Source organism: Acartia tonsa, chromosome 7 (assembly GCF_053477335.1).
Source record: "Acartia tonsa isolate MP-2025a chromosome 7, ASM5347733v1, whole genome shotgun sequence".
NCBI classification, from domain to species: Eukaryota; Metazoa; Arthropoda; class Copepoda; order Calanoida; family Acartiidae; genus Acartia; species Acartia tonsa.
In genome coordinates, this window is record NC_137266.1 from 4,081,679 (window position 1) to 4,105,594 (window position 23,916).

The 23,916-nt window shown below is 30.5% G+C and overlaps 2 protein-coding genes across 2 annotated transcripts in view; one reads left to right on the top strand and one right to left on the bottom strand.

The window, feature by feature from the left end:
• Positions 1-23,916, top strand: part of LOC145324686 (glutamine--fructose-6-phosphate aminotransferase [isomerizing] 2-like) — a 181,468-nt gene that overhangs the window by 125,546 nt on the left and 32,006 nt on the right. The window lies entirely within an intron of this gene.
• LOC145324685 (fatty acid amide hydrolase 1-like) lies at positions 9,735-23,572 on the bottom strand. The gene is made up of 26 exons (XM_080167278.1): positions 23,516-23,572; positions 23,293-23,359; positions 22,436-22,490; positions 21,907-21,980; positions 21,508-21,554; positions 21,288-21,353; positions 21,106-21,149; positions 20,774-20,841; positions 20,600-20,656; positions 20,448-20,491; positions 20,005-20,111; positions 19,561-19,624; positions 19,033-19,129; positions 18,518-18,584; positions 18,098-18,192; positions 17,742-17,818; positions 17,464-17,508; positions 17,110-17,216; positions 16,197-16,288; positions 14,278-14,325; positions 12,857-12,931; positions 11,604-11,703; positions 10,919-11,028; positions 10,595-10,666; positions 10,420-10,459; positions 9,735-9,943 (listed from the first exon to the last, which is right to left on the bottom strand). Exons 1-26 carry the CDS (start codon positions 23,547-23,549, stop codon positions 9,866-9,868), a joined length of 1,830 nt encoding a protein of 609 aa, XP_080023404.1. The 5' UTR covers positions 23,550-23,572; the 3' UTR covers positions 9,735-9,865.

The following is a 23,916-nucleotide window of genomic DNA, read 5'->3' on the forward strand; positions in this document are numbered from 1 at the left end:
TTAGAAAATTCAAATGTTAAAGTTGTAGAACATCGCAGATGAATCTTGTAAAAAAGTATATTTATCATTTAATAAGTTTTATTTTAAACAATCAAAGTTTTAAGTTTATAATGATTGGGAAAATACTTTTCTTATATTAGAAAGTATTTGGCAAAAATGCTAATATTTCAAATTAAATTCTTCTGAATAAACCAAATTTTAGTGACTTATAGTATTTGAGATATATTTTAAGCAACTACTCTATTCAAAACGCCTTTGGACTTTAAATAAATCTGAAGAATCTTTTCCTTTTTACAAAGTTGTCATAAAACTGTTGTTAATTTTTATCCACTAGAAAAAAATACTAACGTGTAATATTGCCTGTTGTGTATAAATATACAAAAACATGAAAAATATAAAAGGGGGAGCTTGTGGAGTAATAGATTATTTTAAATTATTTCTTACTGCGTCTTTTACCTTAAAATAACATCACCTTTCGTAGTTTAAATACATAAGACCTGGTCAGGATATGATAATAATTTCTAAATAGTGATTATATATAAAAACCTTTAGCAAAAATACAGTTTCTGGAAATAAACTCACATCTATACTTTGATCTAGTTCAGGTTTTAAATTTGTTTATCTTAAAATAAAATCCTTTATTATAAAAATTTATTTAAATCTAAAATAATTTTAAATATTTTACCTAAATTTCAATATCATGGTTTGATATCATGTGTCCTAATCAAAAAGAGAATAAACAATATGTCATAACAACTTGCATTTTTTACTATGTATGTATACTAGCGGCTTTGCCCCAAGAGGTTTGATCATTTTTTTCATATTTTAGATTTAAAGGAAAATTAAAAAGGGGGGGGGGGGTAGTCGACCCCACTATTTAAATTTTAAAAAGAAAAATTTTGGGGGGGGGGGTATTTTTCATTTTTTTTGGGGGGGGTGTCCCACCCCCCAAGAAAATAGTTATAAACCTTCCCGGGACCTATGAGAAGCTTCCTCAAGTTAGGTTACTTACATGGAACTCATTTATTGGTCAGATCGTTCATCCAGTAAGTAGAGGTTTGTTAAAACTCTCATTTAACCAAAGCCAAAGGGATTACAAAAAATATTTCCATTACAAAAAATGAACGACCTGTCCTTGTGCAGTGCAGGTTGAAAGTAAATGCAGAATATTTTGGATAAAAATAAGTATCTCCAATTTAACTATCTCTGTATTTTAGACTAAAACATATTTTGATATGTAACAAGGATGACAACATCCATAAAAGCACTGAAACGGTAGGACAAAGGACATTAACACTTGTATAGTGTCAGAACTGAATAATCAGAATAAAGATGTATAAGAGTCGAAGCAAAATTGTAAGTAAATTTGTTGAAAAACTGCTTGATACAGGATAATGTTTATGGACATACTTACAACTTTAGGACTTGATTATAGAGTTGCTTCGCTTATAATATTGTACTTTGTTGTCCTAAGAATCAGTATACCAAAAACCATATCAATCAGATTATTAGATCACATAGAAATTTGTTGTTAAAAAAAGTAAAAAAATCAACATGTTTAAAATAGACGTAGGGAAATTCTGGTAATGATTATAGAGTTGCTACGCTTTCTAAATCGTACCTAACTACTAAAGGAATCACCATGCAAAGTTTGAAATCGATAGGACAATTCTAACATGCCTAAATTAACGAAAAAAAACTATCCGTTATGGACGGACCGACACTAATTATAGAAAAGCCTCGCTTTTAAGAATTATAACATGAAAGACAGCACGTCTGTCAATGTCTTTGTTTATTAAAACTGATAATTTGAATTTCAATTGTTTTGAGGGCTTTTTTGGCGAATTTTTAAGACTAAGTAATGACATTCATTTTGTTCATCAAAGTCATGTCAGTATAAACAAAACCTTGAATTAATCTACAAGACAATAGGTATAAAGTATTAGGTAGTATAGTTAAAATAAAACAAAGCAAAAAACAATCATCCATACTGAAGTATTAGGATGGTTTTTTTTCTCATTAAGTTTGGTAAATGAATGTAAAATTTGTTTTGGGCATAGTAAAGCTATTAAAAATTCCCCAACCATTAGGTGCCACCACCCATAAAAAAATTCAAAATAGAATTTCCTGTAAGGCTTCGAAACCAATTAATACCTTATAAATTAGAACCGGTTCTTAGCCAAACAGAAAAATATTGTAACTATCGTATTACAGACAACTTTCCATGAATATTTAAATAAAAGTCATAAGATGAAAACCAGTTTAGTTACCCCTTAGGGATTTCAATATCCACGCAAAAATGTCTATAATACGAGCGAAAAAAAAGCTAGGGAGTAAGGAAAAGTGATTTAGCTCTACAATGTGTATTGAGTTGAATATTGTGTGTAGAGTAAATAGTATTGGAACGAAAATATAAAACTACTATCAAAAAGACACTCTTACAGAACAGTAGAAAAAGTATGTGTACAAAAATATATTAGATGATCAACTTTATAAATGTTAATTTTTATAGCAAGCATTCAATTTAGTGGATATCAAAGTTAAACAAATAATTTGACAAGGAGGGTAATTTATCTACAAGTAGCTCAGTAATAAATAGTAAACAACACTTTGGGAGGACAAAAATCAGCCAATCACTTGTAAAAATAAAAAATAAATCAGTGATGCTTTTGTCGTTCACTTTGTGCAAACTTTAAAACAAACTTTTTTTAAAAAATCAATGAAAAACATTAACTGCCTCATCTGAAAAGAAGCATCAACATACCTTAATTATAGAACAGCTAAAATATTATTTGTGCTAATGTGTAAAATTGCCTGCATTGTATAAACAAAATCACCATTTCATCTCTAGAGTTTGAATTTGTATATTTAATCATGCAACGCTGTTATTTTAAAACTACAAAAAATATGCAAGAAATAAAAAAAAACATTAACATCTTTCATATTTTTTAGTGTCTCATTAAGATAGAAGCTAATGTACAGTTTATATTTTTTTCTTTATATTTTTCTACAATTCTAACTGTATAATAATTATCTGTTAATGACTTATTTCCTGATTTTTTCTATAAAACATTATAAACAGTGCTTAATAATCTATAATACAAAGTAGCTTGATGTCTGTCCGTCAGTCCGTCCGTTCGACTGTCCCTTAAGATCTCGGTTACAACTGAACCGATCGGATTCTACTCCTCAGGGATTATACCTACTGGTCCTGTGGTGGTTTTAGGCTATTTTCTTGGGGGGTGGGACACTCCTAACCCCCCCAAAAAATGAAAATTTCCCCCCACCCAAAAAAAAATGGTGCTGACCATAAATAATGAGCCCAGCACCAGAATTTTTTTTTTAATTACCTCATGGGGCAAAGCCCCTAGAGGCTAGGGGCAAAACCGCTAGTATGATATAAAAGTAACAGGTTGTGGGTGTGTGTGTTTTCTATGTAAAAGATCTCGCTAATAACTAAACCAGCACGGTTCTCTTTTACAGTCAAACTATTTATGGGTCCAAGGCAGGTTTTAAACTATTTATATTATTTTTTTCCTATACATTATTTGTTAAAGACAAATGATGTTGGTTTTAAAATAATAAATTAGTTAAATTACAATATTGAACGAACACTTAATCTAAGAATTATGTAATATCACAATTTAAATTTTACATTTTAGAAAATTACACAAATTCAGAAAATGCCTGTTTTTTCCCTCAAAACATTGGCAACTCTCATTTTTAAACTTTGTCTTAAACTAGCGGCTTTGCCCCTAGAGGCATCTAGTTGCACTTTTTTGTGGGAGAGTTTTTCCTGGGTCTTTGGGAAAGTTTTACTTATTTTTGTAAATTATATATGCTGGAATTGTTTTCAATAAAAAAAGTTAGATATTTTAAAGAATATTTGACTCAAAAGTTATATGTAAAATAGTGTTGTTCAAATTTAATATAAGTTTTTATCTTTTAGATAGGTTTAAGAGCAACGTGTGATTTTTTTACAAGCATTAAATTTTCTACACATAAAAGTTAAAAACGTCTTAGAATATCACTTTTAAGTGCAGAGAAAAATTCCTTTAAATCACATTGAATTTGTTAATTCAAATGAATCACTCTAGTTATATAATAAAATCACTTTAGAATAAAAATTATGAATAATATATACTGAACAGCTGATATTTAAGTTGTATAATGTTTACTATTTACAAATAAGCTGTATAATAGTATAGTGTATAGTACAGTAAGAGTATGGCTAATGTTATGAAGTGTCATATTACATCAAGCGATAACAAGAGAAGTAAGTACATAGAGGAAGGAAGTAAAGGCGGGTTCTATAACAAGATTAAACGCCCAATTACAGCTCAATTTAAGGATAAAAACACTAAAAATTCACCAAAAACAAAACCTACAAAATCTTTATTACTAGTAACTACAAGCAGACAGAGAAAGACGAGAGAGGAGAGATATATACTAGTTTAGTAGCTAAGCTAAGCTCACAGAGATAAAGGTTGCCAGATTAATTATCTCAGCCGGGGACATTTTGCGTATTACGTAACAATTGTAAGAGATAGATTGACTTAAATACAGATAGATAGTTAAACAGAAATGAATAATAGGTATTTAAAATGTTAAATGTAGTTAAAGTGTTAAAAGTTAACTTTTACACAGAAAATTAGGTAGGTTTTACAAACAAAGAAACGCTGAAGTTTAAATATTATGACTAGATTTCAAGTAAAAAGACAATTAAGTTTCAAATATTTGCACTTGATAAGTTAAACATTTGATAAAATATAGTTATTTCTCGCATCGTATTATAAACGGCTTTCCGCGGATATAGAATGTACAATTATATATTAGTAGAAAGCTGGATATAATACGATGCTAGACATAGTTTTTTCGTATGGATGAGAACCGGTTCATATCCACCGGATTCGAATGAATACGAGAAAAAAATTTCTTCTTTCAAGTTAATCTGGCAACATGGCATAAGGCAGTTAAGTTCGCCCATACATTCAACTTTTCTGCATGAATTAAATACCTTACAAAACAACATAAAAATGTGATAGATAATTAGAAAAATTAAAGAAAACAATATTTCTATAAGAAGTAGAACTACTCAATAAACAGTTTCTTTTCGTCCGAATAAATGAAAATAGTGATTTATCGCATCGTATCATTATTGAAAACTTTCCGCAGATATTAAAATAAAAATATATAAGATGAAAACCAAAAGGGCCTAAGGCCTGGACTAACAAAACTCTTATAGATAATGTAATTTTTATTTTAATATTTATGGGAAATTGTCTTAATACGATGCTATAACTGATTTTTCAGTATTGAAATTATACATCAATATTTGGTATATATCTTCCTTGTAGATAGATTGATATTGCTATCAATTTATAACATACTAGCGGCTGCGCCCCTAGCATCTAGAGGCTTTTTTATTCTAAGGGAAGAAAAATAGCCTAAAACAATACCCAGACTTATTTTTGAAAAATTAAATAGCGTAAAACCTATAAGAGGCTTCATTGTAAAGAAGAACCATATATATCGGTTTAGCGGTTAGCGAGATCCTTCACTACTAACAAAAAAATCTTATCTTTTAACCCAGTCAAACATGCGTCATCTCTTCAAAAAAATTAAATGACAATTTCAAATTCATAGAAATGATAGGAATCTTTTTAGTAGCGAAGCTACTCTATAATTCACAATGTCCGTCCGTCCGTCTGTCCGTCCGTAATTAATGAATTGGGGGAAACGTGATTTTCTCGGCTCCTATAAAAGATAGAGAGCTGAAATTTTTTGACAACATTCCCATCATTAAGGAGCACAATTAACTATAAAACATCAATGGCGGTCGGACTGCTTTATAGCAGGTTTTAGGCTATTTTTTATATTTTCCAAATTTTCCCCATATCTTTGGTGTTTATGGTCCGATTTTCAAAATTTTTTCAGTTAAAGATATCAAAATTAAATTTCCCGTCATTTGAAGAAAACAACAATGACGGTCAGACTGCCTTTTTGCAGGTTTTTGGCTATTTTTATATTTTTCACATTTTTACCCATATCTTTGGTGTTTATGGTTCAATTTTCATAAATTTTTCAGTTAAAGATATTAAAATTAAATTTCTGGCGTTTTATGAAAAGAAACAATGGCGGCCAAACTGCCTTTTAGCAGGTTTTTGGCTATTTTTATATGTTGATATATTTCCCCATATCTTTGGCATTTTTAGTCAATTTTAAAACTTTTTTGCATTAACAGTTTCAAAATATTTTTTCCCATTGTTATGTGCATCTAGTATGTAATTTACTTTAACCATCTTCATCATACAAAATAAAACAAGGTTTCATGTTTATTTTCTCCAATAAATCTATTATTGATTTAAAATCTACTTCTACGTATTCCCATCCACAATTTTTGTGCTTCGCTACTTATGGATGTTGTCATCCTTGTTTTCATTGAAAATGAAAAATAAATGACCAGCATTTTGTTTTCATTTTTGTAATTTTCCCCAAAATGCCAGAAAGATGAAAAGAATGTTTTTTTCATTGAAAATGAAAAGTGAATGACCAGCATTTATTTTTCATTTTTGTAATTTTCCGAAAAATGACCCGGCATTAAATTTTCATGTTTGACTTTCCAAATTATGCCAAGAATCTTCATATCATTAAGAGATGAAAAATAAATGCTGGTCATTTACTTTTCATTTTTTCACGAAAAAAAACATTCTTGTCATCTTTTTTTCATCTAAATGACTTTCATTAAATTTTCATGCCATTCTTTTTTTCTATATTACATGGTTAGAAAAAATCCCGCTAGAGGTCTCAAATTTTAATTTTAAAAGTGGGAAAAGTTAAGTAAAAATAAATTTAATTAAAATTGAGTAATTATTATGTTATTAGAAAATATAACGGAAACATTTTTGAACATGAAAGGAATTTTTAACATTCATTTAAAATAAAGAAATCTTATTTGAATTACAATTTCAATTAGCCATATAAACGACTAAATTCAGTGTCAACTACAACACATTATTTATTTTAGTAATATCTTTGGCCATCATACTTAGGTACATGTGGCAAGTCCTTGGATGCTGCTTTTCATTATATATAATTTCCGTAAAAAGATGACCTGGCATGTAAATTTCATTTCTCTACAAACATGACTGTCATTTAAAAGTCAGGTCTCCACAAAAATGATTGTCATTTAAAATTCATTTCTATAATCATCAAAATCGGTGCCATTTTAGAAGGGAGTTGATTCTGAAATATCCATGATTTTCATTTTTCTGGCATGATGATTTTAAATGAATAGATGTAAGCGAAAAAGATAAAAATTAAATGAATTTTAATGAAAATGTTAGCTGGGAAATTAATAGCATTATCAAAATAAAAAATTAAATATCTATTGTAAGAAGCAATGAAACATGTATAGCAAAAAAAATAGCTAAAACCTGAAGAAAAAAAGTTATACCACTTTAAGGAAACACCGTTACCAAGTAATATAATAACAAGTTGAAAAAATGGGGGAAGGAAGATATAGATGTAATAGAAAGGGGATTTGTTTTTATAGGATATTGCATCAGGGGGGATATACTGGGTGCGACAAAAAATAAATAATTTCAACATGTTTAGAATTTTTAAAAGCGAAGCTTTTCTATAATCAGGGTCGGTCCGTCCGTCCGTTAGTAACGGTTAGCTCTTTTCGTTTATTTAGGCATGTTAGAATTGTCCTATTGATTTCAAACTTTGCATGATGATTCCTATAGGAGTTAGGTACGAGTTAGAAAGAATAGCAACTCTATAATCGTTACAAGAAAGTCCGTACGTCCATTTTAAACATGTTGATTTTTCTACTTTTTTAACATCAAATTTTTATGTGATAAAATTATCCGATTGGACTGATTTTTGGAATACTGATTCCTAAGACAACAAAGTACATTGTCATAAGCAAATCATCTTTATAATCAAGTCCTAAAAATTTAAGTCCATATACATTGTCGTGTATTAAGCAGTTTTTCAACAAATTTACATACAATTTTGATTCGACTCTTATACATTTATATTCTGATTACCTATTCAGTTTTGACACTATATAAGTGTTAATGTCCGTTTGTCCTACCGTTTTAGTGCTTCGCTTTTATGGATGTTGTCATCCTTGTTTTAAGTATCTTTTCTCACTTTTCTTCAATTATGGTTGTTAATATCAATTACAGCACCCTGTATAAGTGGGCGGGATGAAATCATATATCATTGCGTACCTTCCAAATCTTATCTTTCTGCAAAAACGTATTTTAGAGGCAAAGCTTTTCAATAAGGGGGAGGGGGGTAATGCAACCATCTCGTAATCAATGATTAAATGTCACTTAGAATTCGAATTTTGATCTGAAATTTTTCATGAATAATCCTTGGTAGGTCTATTTTCCCTAAATCGAACAAAAAGTTGGAAAAGTAACGGCTAAAGGCTGGCTGCTCAGCCGTTTTGACATTTTTGGGCTATCTTAAAAGAAAATTAATCACGAAACCTATCTCCACATAATACTTTTTGTCGCTCAAAAACCTTATCAAACGGTTCTAGCCGGTAGCTGATGGTACTAAAAATTTAAAAATTGGTTATTGCTATCATTTAACATGAATTAAACCAAAAATATGTTTTAAAAAGTTAATTCCTACGTGATTAATGATGAATTTGCCCTGGAAATAGGCAAAAACGGCTAAAGTGCCATTTAATCATTGATTACGAGATGGTTGCATTAACCCCCACCCCCCTTAGGATGCGTTCGTATGTGAGACATGTAACGGATTAATGTAGATGTTACATTGTAGTCTTGATGGAATCGACATATCTATATTAAACTTACAAAGGATATTATAATTAGAAGTAGCTATAAAACCAGAAGGTCAGTGTTTATCATTTTTCTTTAAAATATATCGCCCTATTTTTTTAAAACCTCATTTATGAATATTCTTTATCAGTAAGATATAACATAGAAAGCAAGAAACTCTATCAAAGATCATTTTGAAGTAGGAGAATCATGTTTTTAAAAATCATTTTTGATCTGAAATTAATAAAAAATCACGTGAAATTTATGACTTTTATAGGTTTAATCTTTGTATAAATATGTTCCAATATAAATATAATTTTGACTTCATATTATATAAATTACAATTTATAAGTTTTATAAATACACATTTAAAATTTGATAAAATGCAAGATTTTAAATTTTTGTGATAAATTTTGATTATTTTTTTGCATTGATTATGATTATTGTTTTACATATAATAAACATACTTAGAATATGTGATATAAAGAGGACTATCCACGAACCAGAGCAAGTGATTCTCTAAGCATCTTCCAGCATTGACCCATAGTATTTTTTTAGTAAATATACTAGGTTTATGTTTAATATTTGCTTTATCGACTAAAAAGTTAGGTTTCACCATGGTTTTATATGAAAAAAACTTTTAAATGTTAAGCAATTGTTTGGTGCAATCTCATCGAATGTTTTGATGAGTTCAAACTGTTGTTTAAAAGCTTTGACACAAAAGTATATTATTGTGATTGAAAATGTATATTTAGAAAAGGGTTGGTAACTTGTAAACAGTTTAATTAATTTACTTTTGCAATTTACAACATTTGATGCTTTTCTGCAGTGTTATTTTATTTTTTTCTTTGAACTCAACAAAGCATACTTTAAAAATTGATTTACATTTCAAAGTTTTTTTCATATAAAACCATAGTGAAACCTAACTTTTTAGTCGATAAAGCAAATATTAAACATAAACCTAGTATATTCACTAAAAAAATACTATGGGTCAATGCTGGAAGATGCTTAGAATCACTTGCTCTGGTTCGTGGATAGTCCTCTTTGATGCTTAAGATTTATTTGTAGGAACCATTTTGATGTAGAACATCTAACACTTGTAGAACATGCTCCTCGTGGAAAGGTTTTGCAACAACCTAAAGAAAAGGACTAAATTTAACAGGTGCCAGCTATAAATAGTCAGGAAAAGACAAATACCCAGAAATAGACTACGGACGCGTAATTGAAGAACATCTTATTCCCCATAAATATAAACAAAATAGATAAAATTATTGGTCGAATACTTTGGACACTGAGTTATCGAATTATAATGAAAGTTCAATCAAATGAATCAGAAAACGCAGTTTTCAAAAATCAATTGACACCAGTTTGATTTATAGGCCAGTGTTCCATCCATTCTAGCAAATTCTATATTTACTTTCTTATGATACATTTATTTAAACCTTCAAAGATTCTAAGGGACTTTTTTCACGGCTTATCCGTCGCAACTTTATTAAATAGCACCTTTAAGTAAAGAATCCTTAGCCCAAAATAACTAATCTAAAATCCGGTAGCTGTCTAGTATTTTACTATAAAAATTTAAGTCATCCAATAAAATTAAATAAATACTAACCTGTACAGTTAAAGGCAAGCCTTCTGCACCTTCAGTCAACCTAAACAAATTAGAAAATAAAAATAAATTGTATTTAAAATGTATTCAAACAAACAAAATACTTTTGCTAAAAGTCTTTCCACAAAATGGGAAAGAAAAATATTTTTTTTATTGTTACTTTCTAACTTTATTTTACCTGTGTATCATCTTGTAGGTTAGATTAGCTCTTGGATAGGAACTCATGGCAGCCACATCATTCGAGGAATATCTATCAAATAATATTAGTTTTCATGGAAGCTTATGCATTTTTTTGATGAAACAATATAATTGTCCTTCGTGAGTGGACGATCATTTTTAAGGTAAATAAAAGATATTTTAGGAGTAGCCAAATTACTCACATATCCAGAAAAGCGTTATAGACCGTAAGAATAAAGAATTACCAAAATTGAATGCTTGTTGAAATAAGGGGATCGCCATCATAAAAAAAATCCAGACGCCAATCTTTCAGTGTGTTGATTACCTGGTAACAGGAGCAATTCCAGCAGGCATGTTCAGTACATTCCAGGGTAGGTAGGGGAACAATATAGGAACAAATGTTCCAGCAACGTATTGGGGTAGGGCAGGCACTATCTAAATGACAAAATAAATATGCATATGAATAGAGAGATAGTTGGATAGATAAATAGTGAAATGTATGGATGGTTAAACAAATGGATGGCAGATTGGAAGATAAAATAATAAACATATATTAAACTAGCGACTGCGCTCCTAGCATCTAGGGGCTCTATATTCGAAAGAATATGGAAGGGCATAATAAGAGTCTAAAACCATACCAACACAGATTTTAACAAAAAATAGAATAGCGTAAAACCATCCCGAGACCTATAAGTGGCTCTTCTGTAAAGGAGGACCATATCGGTTTAGTGGTTAGTGAGATCTATCACTACAGACAAAAAAGCTTATTACTTTATATATTAAGAAGATAGAAGATTGAAAGTTACTCAATAGACAGATAAATAAGTGCCCCAGATAGATTTATAGATAGATAGATAAATATAAAGATAGATTGTTCAATCGATGGAATGATTGATTTAAAGATAGATTTATAGATAGATAGATGAATATAAAGATAGATTGTTAAATCGATAAGATGTGCAAGTTAATGGAAAAAATATAAATAAAAAGACACCCAGGAAAAAGTATACCTGTCCAGGGCAAATGATAACATCAACATTTTTTTCTTCCATGGACATCAAATAGTTTGCTGTAAAACTATCCCTTTCCTCTAAGGCTGCATATATTTCACTGAAATATAGTAGTACAGTAAAGTATTAAAGTTTTTAAAAGCGAAAAAGCGAAGCTTTTCTATAATTAGGGTCGGTCCGTCCGTCCGTCCGTAACGGATAACTTTTTTCGTTAATTTAGGCATGTTAGAATTGTGCTATCGATTTCAAACTTTGTATGGTGGTTTCTGCAGTAATTAGGTACGATTTGAAAAGCGTACAACTCTATAATTCGAACGTCCATTTTAAACATGTTGATTTTTTTACTTTTTTAACAACAAATTTTTATATGATCTAATTATCCGATTGATCTGATTTTTTGTATATTGATTCCTGGGACAACAAAGTACACTATTATAAGCAAAGCAACTCTATAATTAAGTCCTAAAAATGTAAGTATGTCCATAAACATTATTCTATATCAAGCAGTTTTTCAACAAATTTACTTACAATTTTGCATTGACTCTCATACATTTATATTCTGATTATTCAGTTCTGACACTATACAAGTGTTAATGTCCGTTTGTCCTACCGTTTCAGCGCTTCGCTTTTATGTATGTTGTCATCCTTGTTTTTCTGACCATTAAGGTCTCCTTAATGGTTGTACAAAGTTTTCTATTTCAAAGTTTAAGGGCAGGTTTTCAGCTATATTGTGCTCTAAAATGTTAGATGACCCAAGAGGCAATGCTTTATCATAGACAATGACATGAACAGTTATATTAAATAATTGTCGCAGTATTTACAAGAAAATTGTACATATTAATCGAACAGTAAGTTGTTATACAGCAGTAATTTCGTAGTAAATGTTCGGTAATATTTAACAATTAAAATAACAAAACGTCGAAAAAAATAGCTTATCTCGACTTTACTTTAGCTTTAAGAAACTGCATAATTATTCCTCTCATCGTATTATAAACAGCTTTCCGCGGATATAGAATGTACAATTATAAGATTAAAACCAGTTTTTTAGCCCCGAGGTGCCGAAGGCACCGACTAAACAAACTGGTTTTAATCTTATGATTGTACATTTTTATATTCATAGAAAACTGGATATAATACGATGCTAGACATAGTTTTTCGTATGGATAAGCACTGGTTCCTATCCACCGGATTCGAATGAATACGAGAAAGATTCTTACTGTCCTATTTAAAAATTATAATAAAATAGAGTTTACCTTGTTTTTGTGTAGTACTTTTCTAGCGGAGGTATTTTTGTAAGGCTCTTCAGTAAAGGATTAATCACCCAATTCCTATACAATTATAATCTAAATTTACTTTTTGTAAGTAGTTAAGGTACAATAGACGGTATATTATAATGGTACCAAAAGTTTTATAAAGAAATTCCCTTATTAGTTGGCCTAAAAGGGGACTATCCACGAACGAGAGCAAGTTATTCTAATCACCTTCCAGCATTGATCCATAGTATTTTTTTAGTGAATATAGTAGGTTTATATTTAATATTTGGGTTATCGACTAAAAAGTTAGGTTTCACCATAATTTTATATGAAAAAAACTTATATGAAATGTTAAGCATTATTTGGTGCAATGTCATCGAATGTTTTGATGAGTTCAAACTTTTGTTTAAAAGCTTAATGCAAAAGTATATTAGTTTGATTAAAAATGTATATTCAAAAAAAGGGTTGGTAACTTGTAATATTGCAAACAGTTTAATTAATGTACTTTTGCAATTTACAGCATTTGATACAAGGCGTTTGTTGAGTTCAAAGTTTATTTCATATATAGAAAACAATGGTGAAACCTAACTTTTTAGTCGTTAAACCAAGTATTAAAGATAAACATATTATATTCACTAAAAAAATAATATGGATCAATGCTGGAAGGTGCTTAGAATCACTTGCTCTCATTCGTGGATAGTTTCCTTTTTTTGACTTTTACCAAATCTTAACTAGTTGGTTTAAACAACTATCAGAGATAAACGTTTCCACCAATAATTTTAATCTTGAGAAAGTGTAATTTGTTTATTGTACCATGAAATATATCGTCAAGTGTCTTATCCATTAAGTTCAGAGGTAGATTCTTAAAAAAATTTGCCCCACTAATCGCTTAGTGGGGCAAAATTGTTTTCGTGAAAAAACCACCAAAATCACATAAAAAATCTGCAAAAATTAAATAAAATCTTATGTTAATAACCTTTCTATGATTTTTTGTAGATTTTTTATGTGACTTTGGAGGATTTTTCACGAAAACAATTTTGCCTCACTAAACGATTAGTGGGGCAATCTTTTTTTAAGAATCCACCTCAGATCTCTGTCATTCATTCATTTTTTAAAATATCTAGCTACTAGACGCCCTTGTTGTAACTAGGCCTTCCATTTAACCTTTCTAACCTAAGGGTTATTCAACTTAGTCAAAGAAAAAAAATATATATATCTATTTTCAAAATAAACTTTAAATATAAAATTAAACAGAGCTGGATCTTTAAATCATTTTAGTGGTGAGCCAGATCGGAGTGAGCCGATTTCAGCCAATCACAGCGCGGCATTTCATAAAATGCTGTGCTCTCATTGGTGGAAAGTTGGCTCACCCCGATCTTGCTCACCAGTAAAATGATTTAAAGATCCAGCTCAGCACTGACCTGACTATACTGGGCATGTTCATCAAAGATTTGCTCAATTCAAGACCCCTACACAAAAATTTATATTTTTCATATTAATTACAAAAACAATATTTTTTTGCTGCAGCCATACTTTAGTAAATTACTAGCGGCTACGCCCCTAGAGGCCTCTAGTGGCACTTTAAATGTTTTTTTATATTTAAAATATGTCTATGTTGCGTTTGACGTTTATGTTAGCGTTAAATTCTTCTTCCAAAATCGAGAACGTAAAAAAAAATTTTTGTGATTTCTCTTGGGAGGGTGGTGTTACCCTCCCCCAAAATAGTTAAAAACCTTCCGGGGACATATGAGAATCTACCCTGTTAAGGAGAACCCGATTAGTTCAGCGGTTAGCGAGATCCTTCGGTACAGACACACAGACAAACATCCTGTTACTTTAGTTTAGTGTTTATGAGGCTTTTATAAAAACATTAAAAAATATTTCTTAATTTTTGGTGCTTTAGACTTAAAAATAGTGTGTGATCGATTTATATTCTGGTCAATACACAATTTAGTTTGTAATATGTATAGCAACATTAGACACAATTTATTTGAATCAATTAAAGCGGAGTATGTCATCAATTTTAATAATTACAGTAATAAATTTATAGTATAGATGTATAAACAGATTACTAAATGATATCCGATGGCAAAGACCCTAAAGCTCAGCAGACGAGAATAATTTCCTTAAACTTTGCTTTCTAAATTCAGCTGTTCAATGCTTTCTTCTGCTTTTTGAAAAAGAAAGGGACAATTTTTGTGAAAAATTGTCATTTCTGTCTAAACTTATGTGAAGTATTTAAAACTACCATTATCAATTTCTTACAACTAGGCTCCTGACTATGAAATTATATTAATATTCATCTTTTCCGATTTACAATACTGAATTGTTAAACCTAGTTATTTGTGATTAACAAGACATTTCTATTAATGATGTGAATGCTTTCTTGCAAATCATAATTATCAAGTTTTTAGTGACATCTAGCGACAAATATAGAACTAATATATTGCAGATGTTCCCAAATTTATTTTTCGCCTGAATTTACATTGTTTTCAATTATCTTTCCATAAAGGGTTGAACTCTCCCTGAGGTGGTGGCAAATTAACTATGTCCTTATTTTAAGTAATTGGGTTATTGTCAGTTTTATGAGATCAATAGATAATTTTCAAAATATTTTTCAACAAATGAACAGTATTTAAACAATGCAAAAACGAAATTAACTAGGTAAAATGCAGAAATCATTATAGCTGATACATAGACGTCCAAGTAAAGGGGTAAAGGGGTATTTATCCCTTTAGGCTTTCAATCCTCTTATCTACACCTCTCAAGTTGTTTTTAAATATGTTAGATTACTCCCCTTGAACGTATAGAACCCCTAATTTTACCCCAATACAAAGTAAAAAGCTTGGGCGTCCTTGTGTTAACATTAGTTTACAATTTGCTCTTGGTTCTTTTGCCAGCACCCGGCTGTATTTACATTTTTGAAAGATTCAGCTGATTTCAAGGACCCAATCCAAAGTCGGTAGAAGGTCTTTGAAAAGGGGTGGTTGTTACATATACTATTGATCGCTCTATATATATTACTTTAATATTACAGTAGAGAATGCTAAAAAAGGAGGATTTACAAGCTCTGTATAAATTGATCCCACAATTTATAACGTCTTTAGCTGTTGTTTATTTGTTTGTAGCCATGATTCTCTGAAGTTATGACTCAGATGCACACGAAGATTGGTTGTGAAGATCCTTTGGCCAATCTTAGATTGGTAAGCTTCACGCACAGCTGAGTGTATTTTACCCGCAATTCTCGTGAAACGTCTTTAGCTTTGGATAGGATTCGAACTAATTAACTTTCCGAAAACATTCTAAAAATAGCCTGGTTTTCAAAATGAATCCTGCAAACCTCATTGAAGAAGAATAGACGTCCCACTTCATGAAATAATCCAAGTAGCTGAAATCTGCACACACGATTCCATTGAACAGTCGCAAGACAGTCTTAATAAAAATAATAAATTTCATTTCTACTTTTGGTTTGTATGTACGTCTTGCTAGTTAATAAATAAGTAAGTAAATTTTCAGGGATTAAATTTGTTACCATTATTCATATTTTCTCCAAGTTTCATTACGATTTGTCAATTGGTAGAGGTGCTAGATCGAATCCTACATTTTAGGTTTTCATGATTTTCTCAACTCCTATTCAAGATAGACGGCTGACATTTTCAGGGATTGATTACTTTTATATTCAGCATGCTTTTATTAAGTTTTATCAAGATTTGCTTATTGGTTAGGGTGCTAGTTCGATTCTTAGATTTTTAAGTTTTCATGATTTTCTTTTTTTCTTATTTAAGACAGACGGCTGATATTTATAGGGATTATATAAGTTAACAATTTACATATCCTCACAAAGTTTCATTAAGATTTGCTTATTGGTTAAGGTGCTAGATCGATTCTTATATTTTCAAGTTATAAATCTTACTAGGTTTCGTGATTTTTTAGTTTTATGTTTTTTTATGAAACTGCAACATAGTTTATTTTCGCCGGATATCTATCCATAATTTTTGTTCTTCGCTACTTATGGATGACGTCATCCTTGTATTGAATATGATTACTTATTTTTTTTGTCTAAACAGTACACTCACAATTAACAAAATTTAGATTAAAATTATTTCTAGACACTACTCGTTTGAACTAAACAATCAGGAATTTGCCAAAAGACAAAAAGTTTTTTAGCCAACGAATGACAGAGCGTGTTTAAAGAACATTGCTTCCCTCATATATAAGATTTACTGTTGTATGGAAAAAACTTTCGATTTAACCTGGATGTTGGGTGGGTCCACAGGCACAACCTCATAACCAGCAGCTGCTAAGATTTCATTAGCTTCGTCAATTGCGCGTTTTACACCAGGTACAGGTTCAAATAAACCTATATCAATAAAGAAAGAAATTACCTTTTATTGGCGCATTTATTCTTTAATTTGTCTGATCGTAGTATTTATTCAATTTATTTTAGCATTAGAGAAGCTTTAAATATGCCCTGGGTCGGTTTGAGGCTATTCAATTTTTATCTAAGTCTTTGGTTGGTTCAAGGGTATCTTAAATTGCCCCCCCCCCCCCCCCCCCGATTGGAAACCCCAGGGGCGAAGGCGCCAACATTTCAAAAAAAGTTTTACCTTCTGACGCAAAGAATCCAACTCTAACTTTCTTGGTTAACCTTTCTGTAAAAGGAAAACATTTGGTCAATTGTAAAAAGGTTTCAAAATGAAATGTCTGATGTGTATAAAAATTAAAAATCCTAACATAAATAAACAAGAAAAATACCTATTTAGGTTAAACATAAAAATGCATTGAAGACATACAGACCGAGCGACGTAAGGTAAACTTTATCATTAAGAATATTTGCTTTGCGAATTTAAACAAGCTTATATTTAAACTTGATCTTAAAACTAGCCTTCTGAAAAATGTATGGGAGCAATCAAAGTATCAAATCTGGCAGCATTGTCTGGTCCTTCCAAGTTATAAATAGTCCTAAAATATATCAACAATTGTAGAATAAATTGTAAATACATTTGGTAACAATAGATATTATACTATAAAAGTTACAGGATGTGTGTATCAAAGTGTCTTGCCAACCGTTGAACCGATATGGTTCTTCTTTACACTGAAGTTTCTAATAGGTCCAGGAAAGGCTCCAGTCTACACAAAGTCTTTTTTATTAATAAAATTGAAAGTGACGGTTCGATTTATACTTATTATTCCTTTAATCTAATTCTAATTTTATAATATATTTTTCTACGTATTCCTTACCTCCACGCGTACTGCAAAGCTTTAGGGCTAGATGACATAAAGCCCGCAATGGCCTCCATCCTTGCAGGGCCAGGGCCAGCTGTTGGTGTTGCATTCTAAATCAAATGTATGACTGTATTAAAATCTTAGACATTATTAAAGAATGAATCTTTTCTACAATTAATAGTAGGTATATTCCGTCAGTAAATGATAATCAATTTTAGAATCATTCCATTGATTTCGAACTTTACTTGGTTATTCTTAAAACAGTTAGGTACAATAAACGTGGTAACTTTATTATAATCGCCAAAAAGTCCATTTAAACATTTTAAAGTACAGTTAATATAACATATCTAAATACACAAGTATTTACAATAAATAAGAAAAGATAGAAAAATAAAGTTCTGTATGCAAATTGATAATAAACAAAGCAAAAAAAACCTTATTTGAAAGATGTCTCCCAATAGTTGGTTTCATGGAGTATATACCACAACAAGCGGCGGGGGACCTAGAAATAAAAACTGTTAAAATTAATCATAAAAAATCATAATACTATTATATAAGTTTTTAGTATTAAGGTTTTTGTCTGAAGCCTAAAATTTCAATAACTACTAAACTTATTGAGTTCCTCTTTTTAGGGAAGCTCCCAGAATGGTTGTTGTTATTTTATTTTTAGATTTAAACCTAGGGCTTTTATGCTATTTTTATGTCCCCTTCTTACCCATAAGAAAACAAAGCCCCTAGATGCTAGGAGCGCAGTATCTATTTATGGATAAATGGATAGGAGAATTGATGATAAATCACCTTATTTAGAGTTTTTTTCTGCTAAAAATAAAAATACTCTAATAGTCAGCAAGATTTATCATTATCATAAACCATACCATTTAGTTAGTCCTTCCAACCAAATAACCAACAGATCCTAAGACTAATAGAGTATCTACTGTACAAATAGTTACCTAAGTGAACCTCCAATATCAGAGCCAAGGCCAAGAATAGAACCAGCACCCCCGATGATCGACCCTTCACCCCCACTTGAACCCCCACATTCCCTTTCTAGAAATAGATCATGGTATTATACCTATTGAAAGACATTTGATGGCACATCTTTTGTTTACAAGCCCTAAGAAAACTGTTTTTGACTGTTAATTTTTTGTCGGGCATCTTCTCACCAGTAGAAAGAAAATTTTACAAATAAAAAAAAATAACCATCCATGTTTCATATAGTAAATCACATTTCTTAAAACGGTGGACATAAAGACGAGACAGGTTTTAAAGTAAATTGGCTCAGGGAACATTGTACTTTAAATTACACTGGTACCCAAATTTTCTTAACCATGTTATCTCATTCGTTGGCTCAAAATTTTAATTGGTTAGTTCCAAACTTTCCAATCAATAATATTAAACTACAGAAGGGTAATCTTGTTTATAATCATTAGTCTTATCCCTTAAGATCCCTGAAATTCACAACTGAAAAAATATCCAACTTGGATTATGAGGGTTGCCAGTAGTTCCATACAAAGGGTTGGTACACTCCATACTGTACATAGCCTAAAATGAAGTTTATGTGCTCAAACGTAATTATCTCTTTTGTTTTTCATGTTGGAATAATATTTGGTGTACTCAAAAACCCACTTTATTCTTTCCTTATCCCCACCAAAAATCCCTAAATATTACGTAATCAATTAAGTAACTTAACATTTTGAATTGTAAAAAACGTTGTGTATGAAATCTTATTAAAATAAACAGATGCACCTATAACAAAGATATAATCTCCTGTGCACAATTCTTTTATTTTTTTGCCCTAGATCATAAACGTCCAAGGGAAGGGGTTGTTTAAACCACAAACTTTAAAACCTCTCTTTTTAACCCCTTATTTAACCACCCTCAAAAAAAGCTTGGACGTCCTCGCCCCAAAAAGGAAACTATACCTGAGGGATATTGGTTTTACAGAAGGGAACAGCCCCAAGGTTCAAACAGGTTTGGACAGCTGGCGCATTTCTGGTTCCCTTTCCATTGTGATAGAAATAAACCATTCCTATAAAAAAAAAAATATCAATTTTAGCAAAATACAAGAATTCAGAAGATTCTGCTATATGTCAGAAATATTGTGATAGAACAATAGAAAATTAATTAATTTTTAGAGTAAAGCTTAATAGTCTTGAAAACTTGAAAACCAGATTTTTTATTATTTTACAAGTGCAATGTTTATCAAAATTGAGAAAAGAAAATTAAGAGAGATTTCAAAGAAACATACCTACCTAAATTGTTTAATTGACATGTTTGGTTTTATATTATGTACTTAATAAACAACGAAGTAAAGGTAAAATTATGTATGAAAGATAGTTTTAAAGAAAAAGAAGGGTCTATATACCTCCAGTATGGTAGGTGTTCTGCATTGAAAAACATTCCTTTACACTGAAAAATTATATTGAAAATAAATATACCTATAGGTAAAGATTATAAATAATCATATATCTGAGGTTGTAAAAAATCTTACTGTCTACTCTACTCATGTATGTTCACCTGATAGGAATTCCATGAAAAGCCTTTCTTTGTTCTTTTGGTAAATTGTCAAGATCCCTGAAAGAAAATTTAGAATTAAGATATTTTACTTGAAACTGCCTTCCTCAAAAATATCAGAAACTTTGAAAAATACCTAGGTAATCTTTTTAAAAATGCTAAAAAATAGATATTGACCTCGCAATTTGATCAGCCTCCAGAATCCAAGCAACTACACTGTTTGTCTGTTTTGTCGTCTCTAAAGCCTTAACAATTCAATTTCAAGATTAGAAATAGATTAATTTAATATATTAGGAAAATCCTAACGGATAAAGAAAGTAGATGCACTTTTCACAGGCGCCAACGTCAAACAACAGCCAAACATATTTATTTTTGAAGTCAGAGGTATCTTTAATAACAGCCAAGAAAATCATTAAACTACCATGGCATTTCAGACGTACTGACAGACGGACAAACTAACGAACAAAGAGAATTGACTACCAAAAAAAATTTGTTAAGAACTTAGGTACCTTGATTTGATAAGACTTCAAGGCTGAATATGCAGAAATTTCTCCTGTAAAAATATATTTTAAAAAAAATTATACTTGAAAATTACAGTAGGTACCTAAGTAGACTTTAAAAATCTTAATATTTTTTTTTTTTAATTTGTTATTAGTTTTTTACTCTGTATTTAATAACTTTATAAACTTACCACTTTGTAGAGCGGCTACAAGCTGGTCAAAATCTAATGATGTGATGTATTCTTCTACTGTTAAACCTGATATATGCATGAATTAATTAAGTATGGTTTTTAAAAATTACCCCCCCCCCCCCCCCTTCTTATTCTTAATTTATTTAAACAATAAATAGATGGAGGAGAGTTTTAGTGATATTCAATTATTATCTAATCATTTTTTAATATTAATACCTACCCTGTGATATTTCTAATAAATCCGCGTATTCTTTTGATTCTTTCCATCTAAAAACAATTTAAAAGTTTCTTCAGTTGAGTAGGTAAAATATAAAACCTTGATTTCGTGATAATCTATAAATAAGTTAAAAGAATAGAGTTAATTGGGTAATAAAACTAAGTATGCCATTAGCTTACAAAACAAAGTTTTGATGTTTTGAATACCTTTCCACCCATAACTAGACTGTCATAGGAATTAAAATAGGACACCTGCCATATTGAGACAAAAGTAATATTGTCCTATCGTTGTATATCAACCTTATACTGTTATAAATGAGAAATTAATAGTCAACAAATCGACAATGATGTTTAAAAGATTATGATTTCTAATTTCATTCAAAACAAATTCAAATATCTTTACCTTACGATTGAGTTAACAACTTCCCTCTGTCCGTCTGAAAGTTCCTTCTGTAGTTTTCTTGCCGCTGATTTAACCTTATCATTTGTGAATTTTTAATATGAGATGCAGGGACGTCCAAGCTTTCCATTTTGACGGGGGTAAAATGAGGAGTTTCAAAGTGTTTCATTTTTTTGAGGGGGGGGGGTGGAGGTAAATATCACTTTACCTCCACCCTGAGACTTCTATGGTTTAATGGGACACCTGTCATTGGTATTATATTCGATTTTATCTAAACAATTATAAATAGTAGGTAGATACCCATCCTTATACACTATATGTAGGATAGCTATCTCTTTGTATCAAAAGATCTCACTAACCGCTAGACGGACTAGGTTCTACCTTTTGGGGAAGATTTACAAAGGTCCTATTCGGGTTTTGATCTATATACGCGCGCGCCCGTGATTGAGTTTTAAAATTAAGTTTCGATAAGATTTTCCACACAGAAAATAATTTAGGTTGACGCATCTAGATGCTGTATTAATAAACTTACAGTATAGTTGACATAAAGTTTCTTTGTTATCTTGAATCCGACGTAGCACGCAAATCTGAAAAATAAAGAGAGGGGTAAGTTTCTGGTAGAATCCGTAAAGGTTATGTGTTATAAGTTAAAAACAGTAGTAGAACGATAAAAATTTATGTTAACTTAAAAAAAAAATGTCTTGGTATAGTTCTTTTCAATAAGAAATACACATATTTAGTGAATATTATCGTTCTACTACTATTTTTAGGCCTTAAAACACACACCTTTTCGGATTCTACCAGAAACCTACCCCTCTCTTAATGATCAACAGGGTGGGAAGGTACATTGAACTGTAAATTGAAGTTTTTTGAGCACGTTATCTTATTCGTTGGATCAATACTTTGGATAATTTTGTAGAATTTGATTGGTTGGATTCAAAAAAATACTATGGTGTCTAATATTTTCAGCCAATCATTTAATCTATAGAGGGGGTAATTTTGTTATTTATCATTGGAGATGCATTTTAATGTATCGTATATTTCATAATCCCCTAAGATTACAGAAATTTGAATAAATAACTGTTCACCTCATATTCATTATTACTTTGATTTTGGGTTTAGATGTTTCTACAATTTGTAGTACAAAATAGGACACCTGTCATACTAAGAAATAATTAGGAATGTAAATCTAAGAATTTGTTTATAATACTGATACCAAAGACTTGTTTGGCCTTTCTATGGGGGTATCTCATACTGATACATGATCTAATACTGTAATACAGTAGTGAGTTTTAAAAAGAATAAGTAATATGAGAGGCAAAACCACTGAAGCCAATAATCAACCATTTCTAGAAGATATTGTCAACAAAACAACAACAGTTATATTACCCTGTAATAGCAGCTCTTTTGATGATAAACTTTCCAGAATCTACCGTACACCCTTCCACAAATTCTCCTACATTTTTTGATTGATTAGAAAATTAGAAAGTGGAAATGCTTTGGCACATAATAAGTTGCAACTGAATAAATATAATCTTATTAGATCTTAAGGACAAAGGTCGTTCAATGTGCATGCAGTTACTATAAATAGGATTATTAAAGTGATTATTACCGAAATGTCTCACTATCTGTCTATCCGCTTCCATTCTTCTACAAAATTATCTGAAATATTTAAACAAATGAATAATTTTCTCGTATTCATTCGAATCCGGTGGATAGGAACCGGTTCTCATGCATACGAAAAAACTATGTCTTTCATCGTATTATATCCAGTCTTCTACGAATATAAAAATGTACAATTATAAGATTAAAATTGTACATTCTATATCCGCGCAAAGCTGTTTATAATACGATGCGAGAAATAACTATAACCGGGCCCTATACACATCACAAGTTCCCATAGCATTACCGATTTATGCACGGCATGACAGACGAAAAACTAAAGGATAAATTGATGCAAATTACCAATGATAATACACAAAAATACCTTATTTGTGGATTATAATTAGTTGG

What these genes read in the sequence shown, in the direction of transcription:
- LOC145324685 (XM_080167278.1), bottom strand. Translation starts at nt 23,549, where the DNA reads ATGGAAGCGGATAGACAGATAGTGAGACATTTCG. An exon ending in AAGTACTACACAAAAACAAG is followed by an intron (nt 11,704 to 12,856) that starts GTAAACTCTATT and finishes ACTATATTTCAG; the next exon opens with TGAAATATATGCAGCCTTAG. An exon ending in GCTTGCCTTTAACTGTACAG is followed by an intron (nt 9,944 to 10,419) that starts GTTAGTATTTAT and finishes CCTTTTCTTTAG; the next exon opens with GTTGTTGCAAAACCTTTCCA.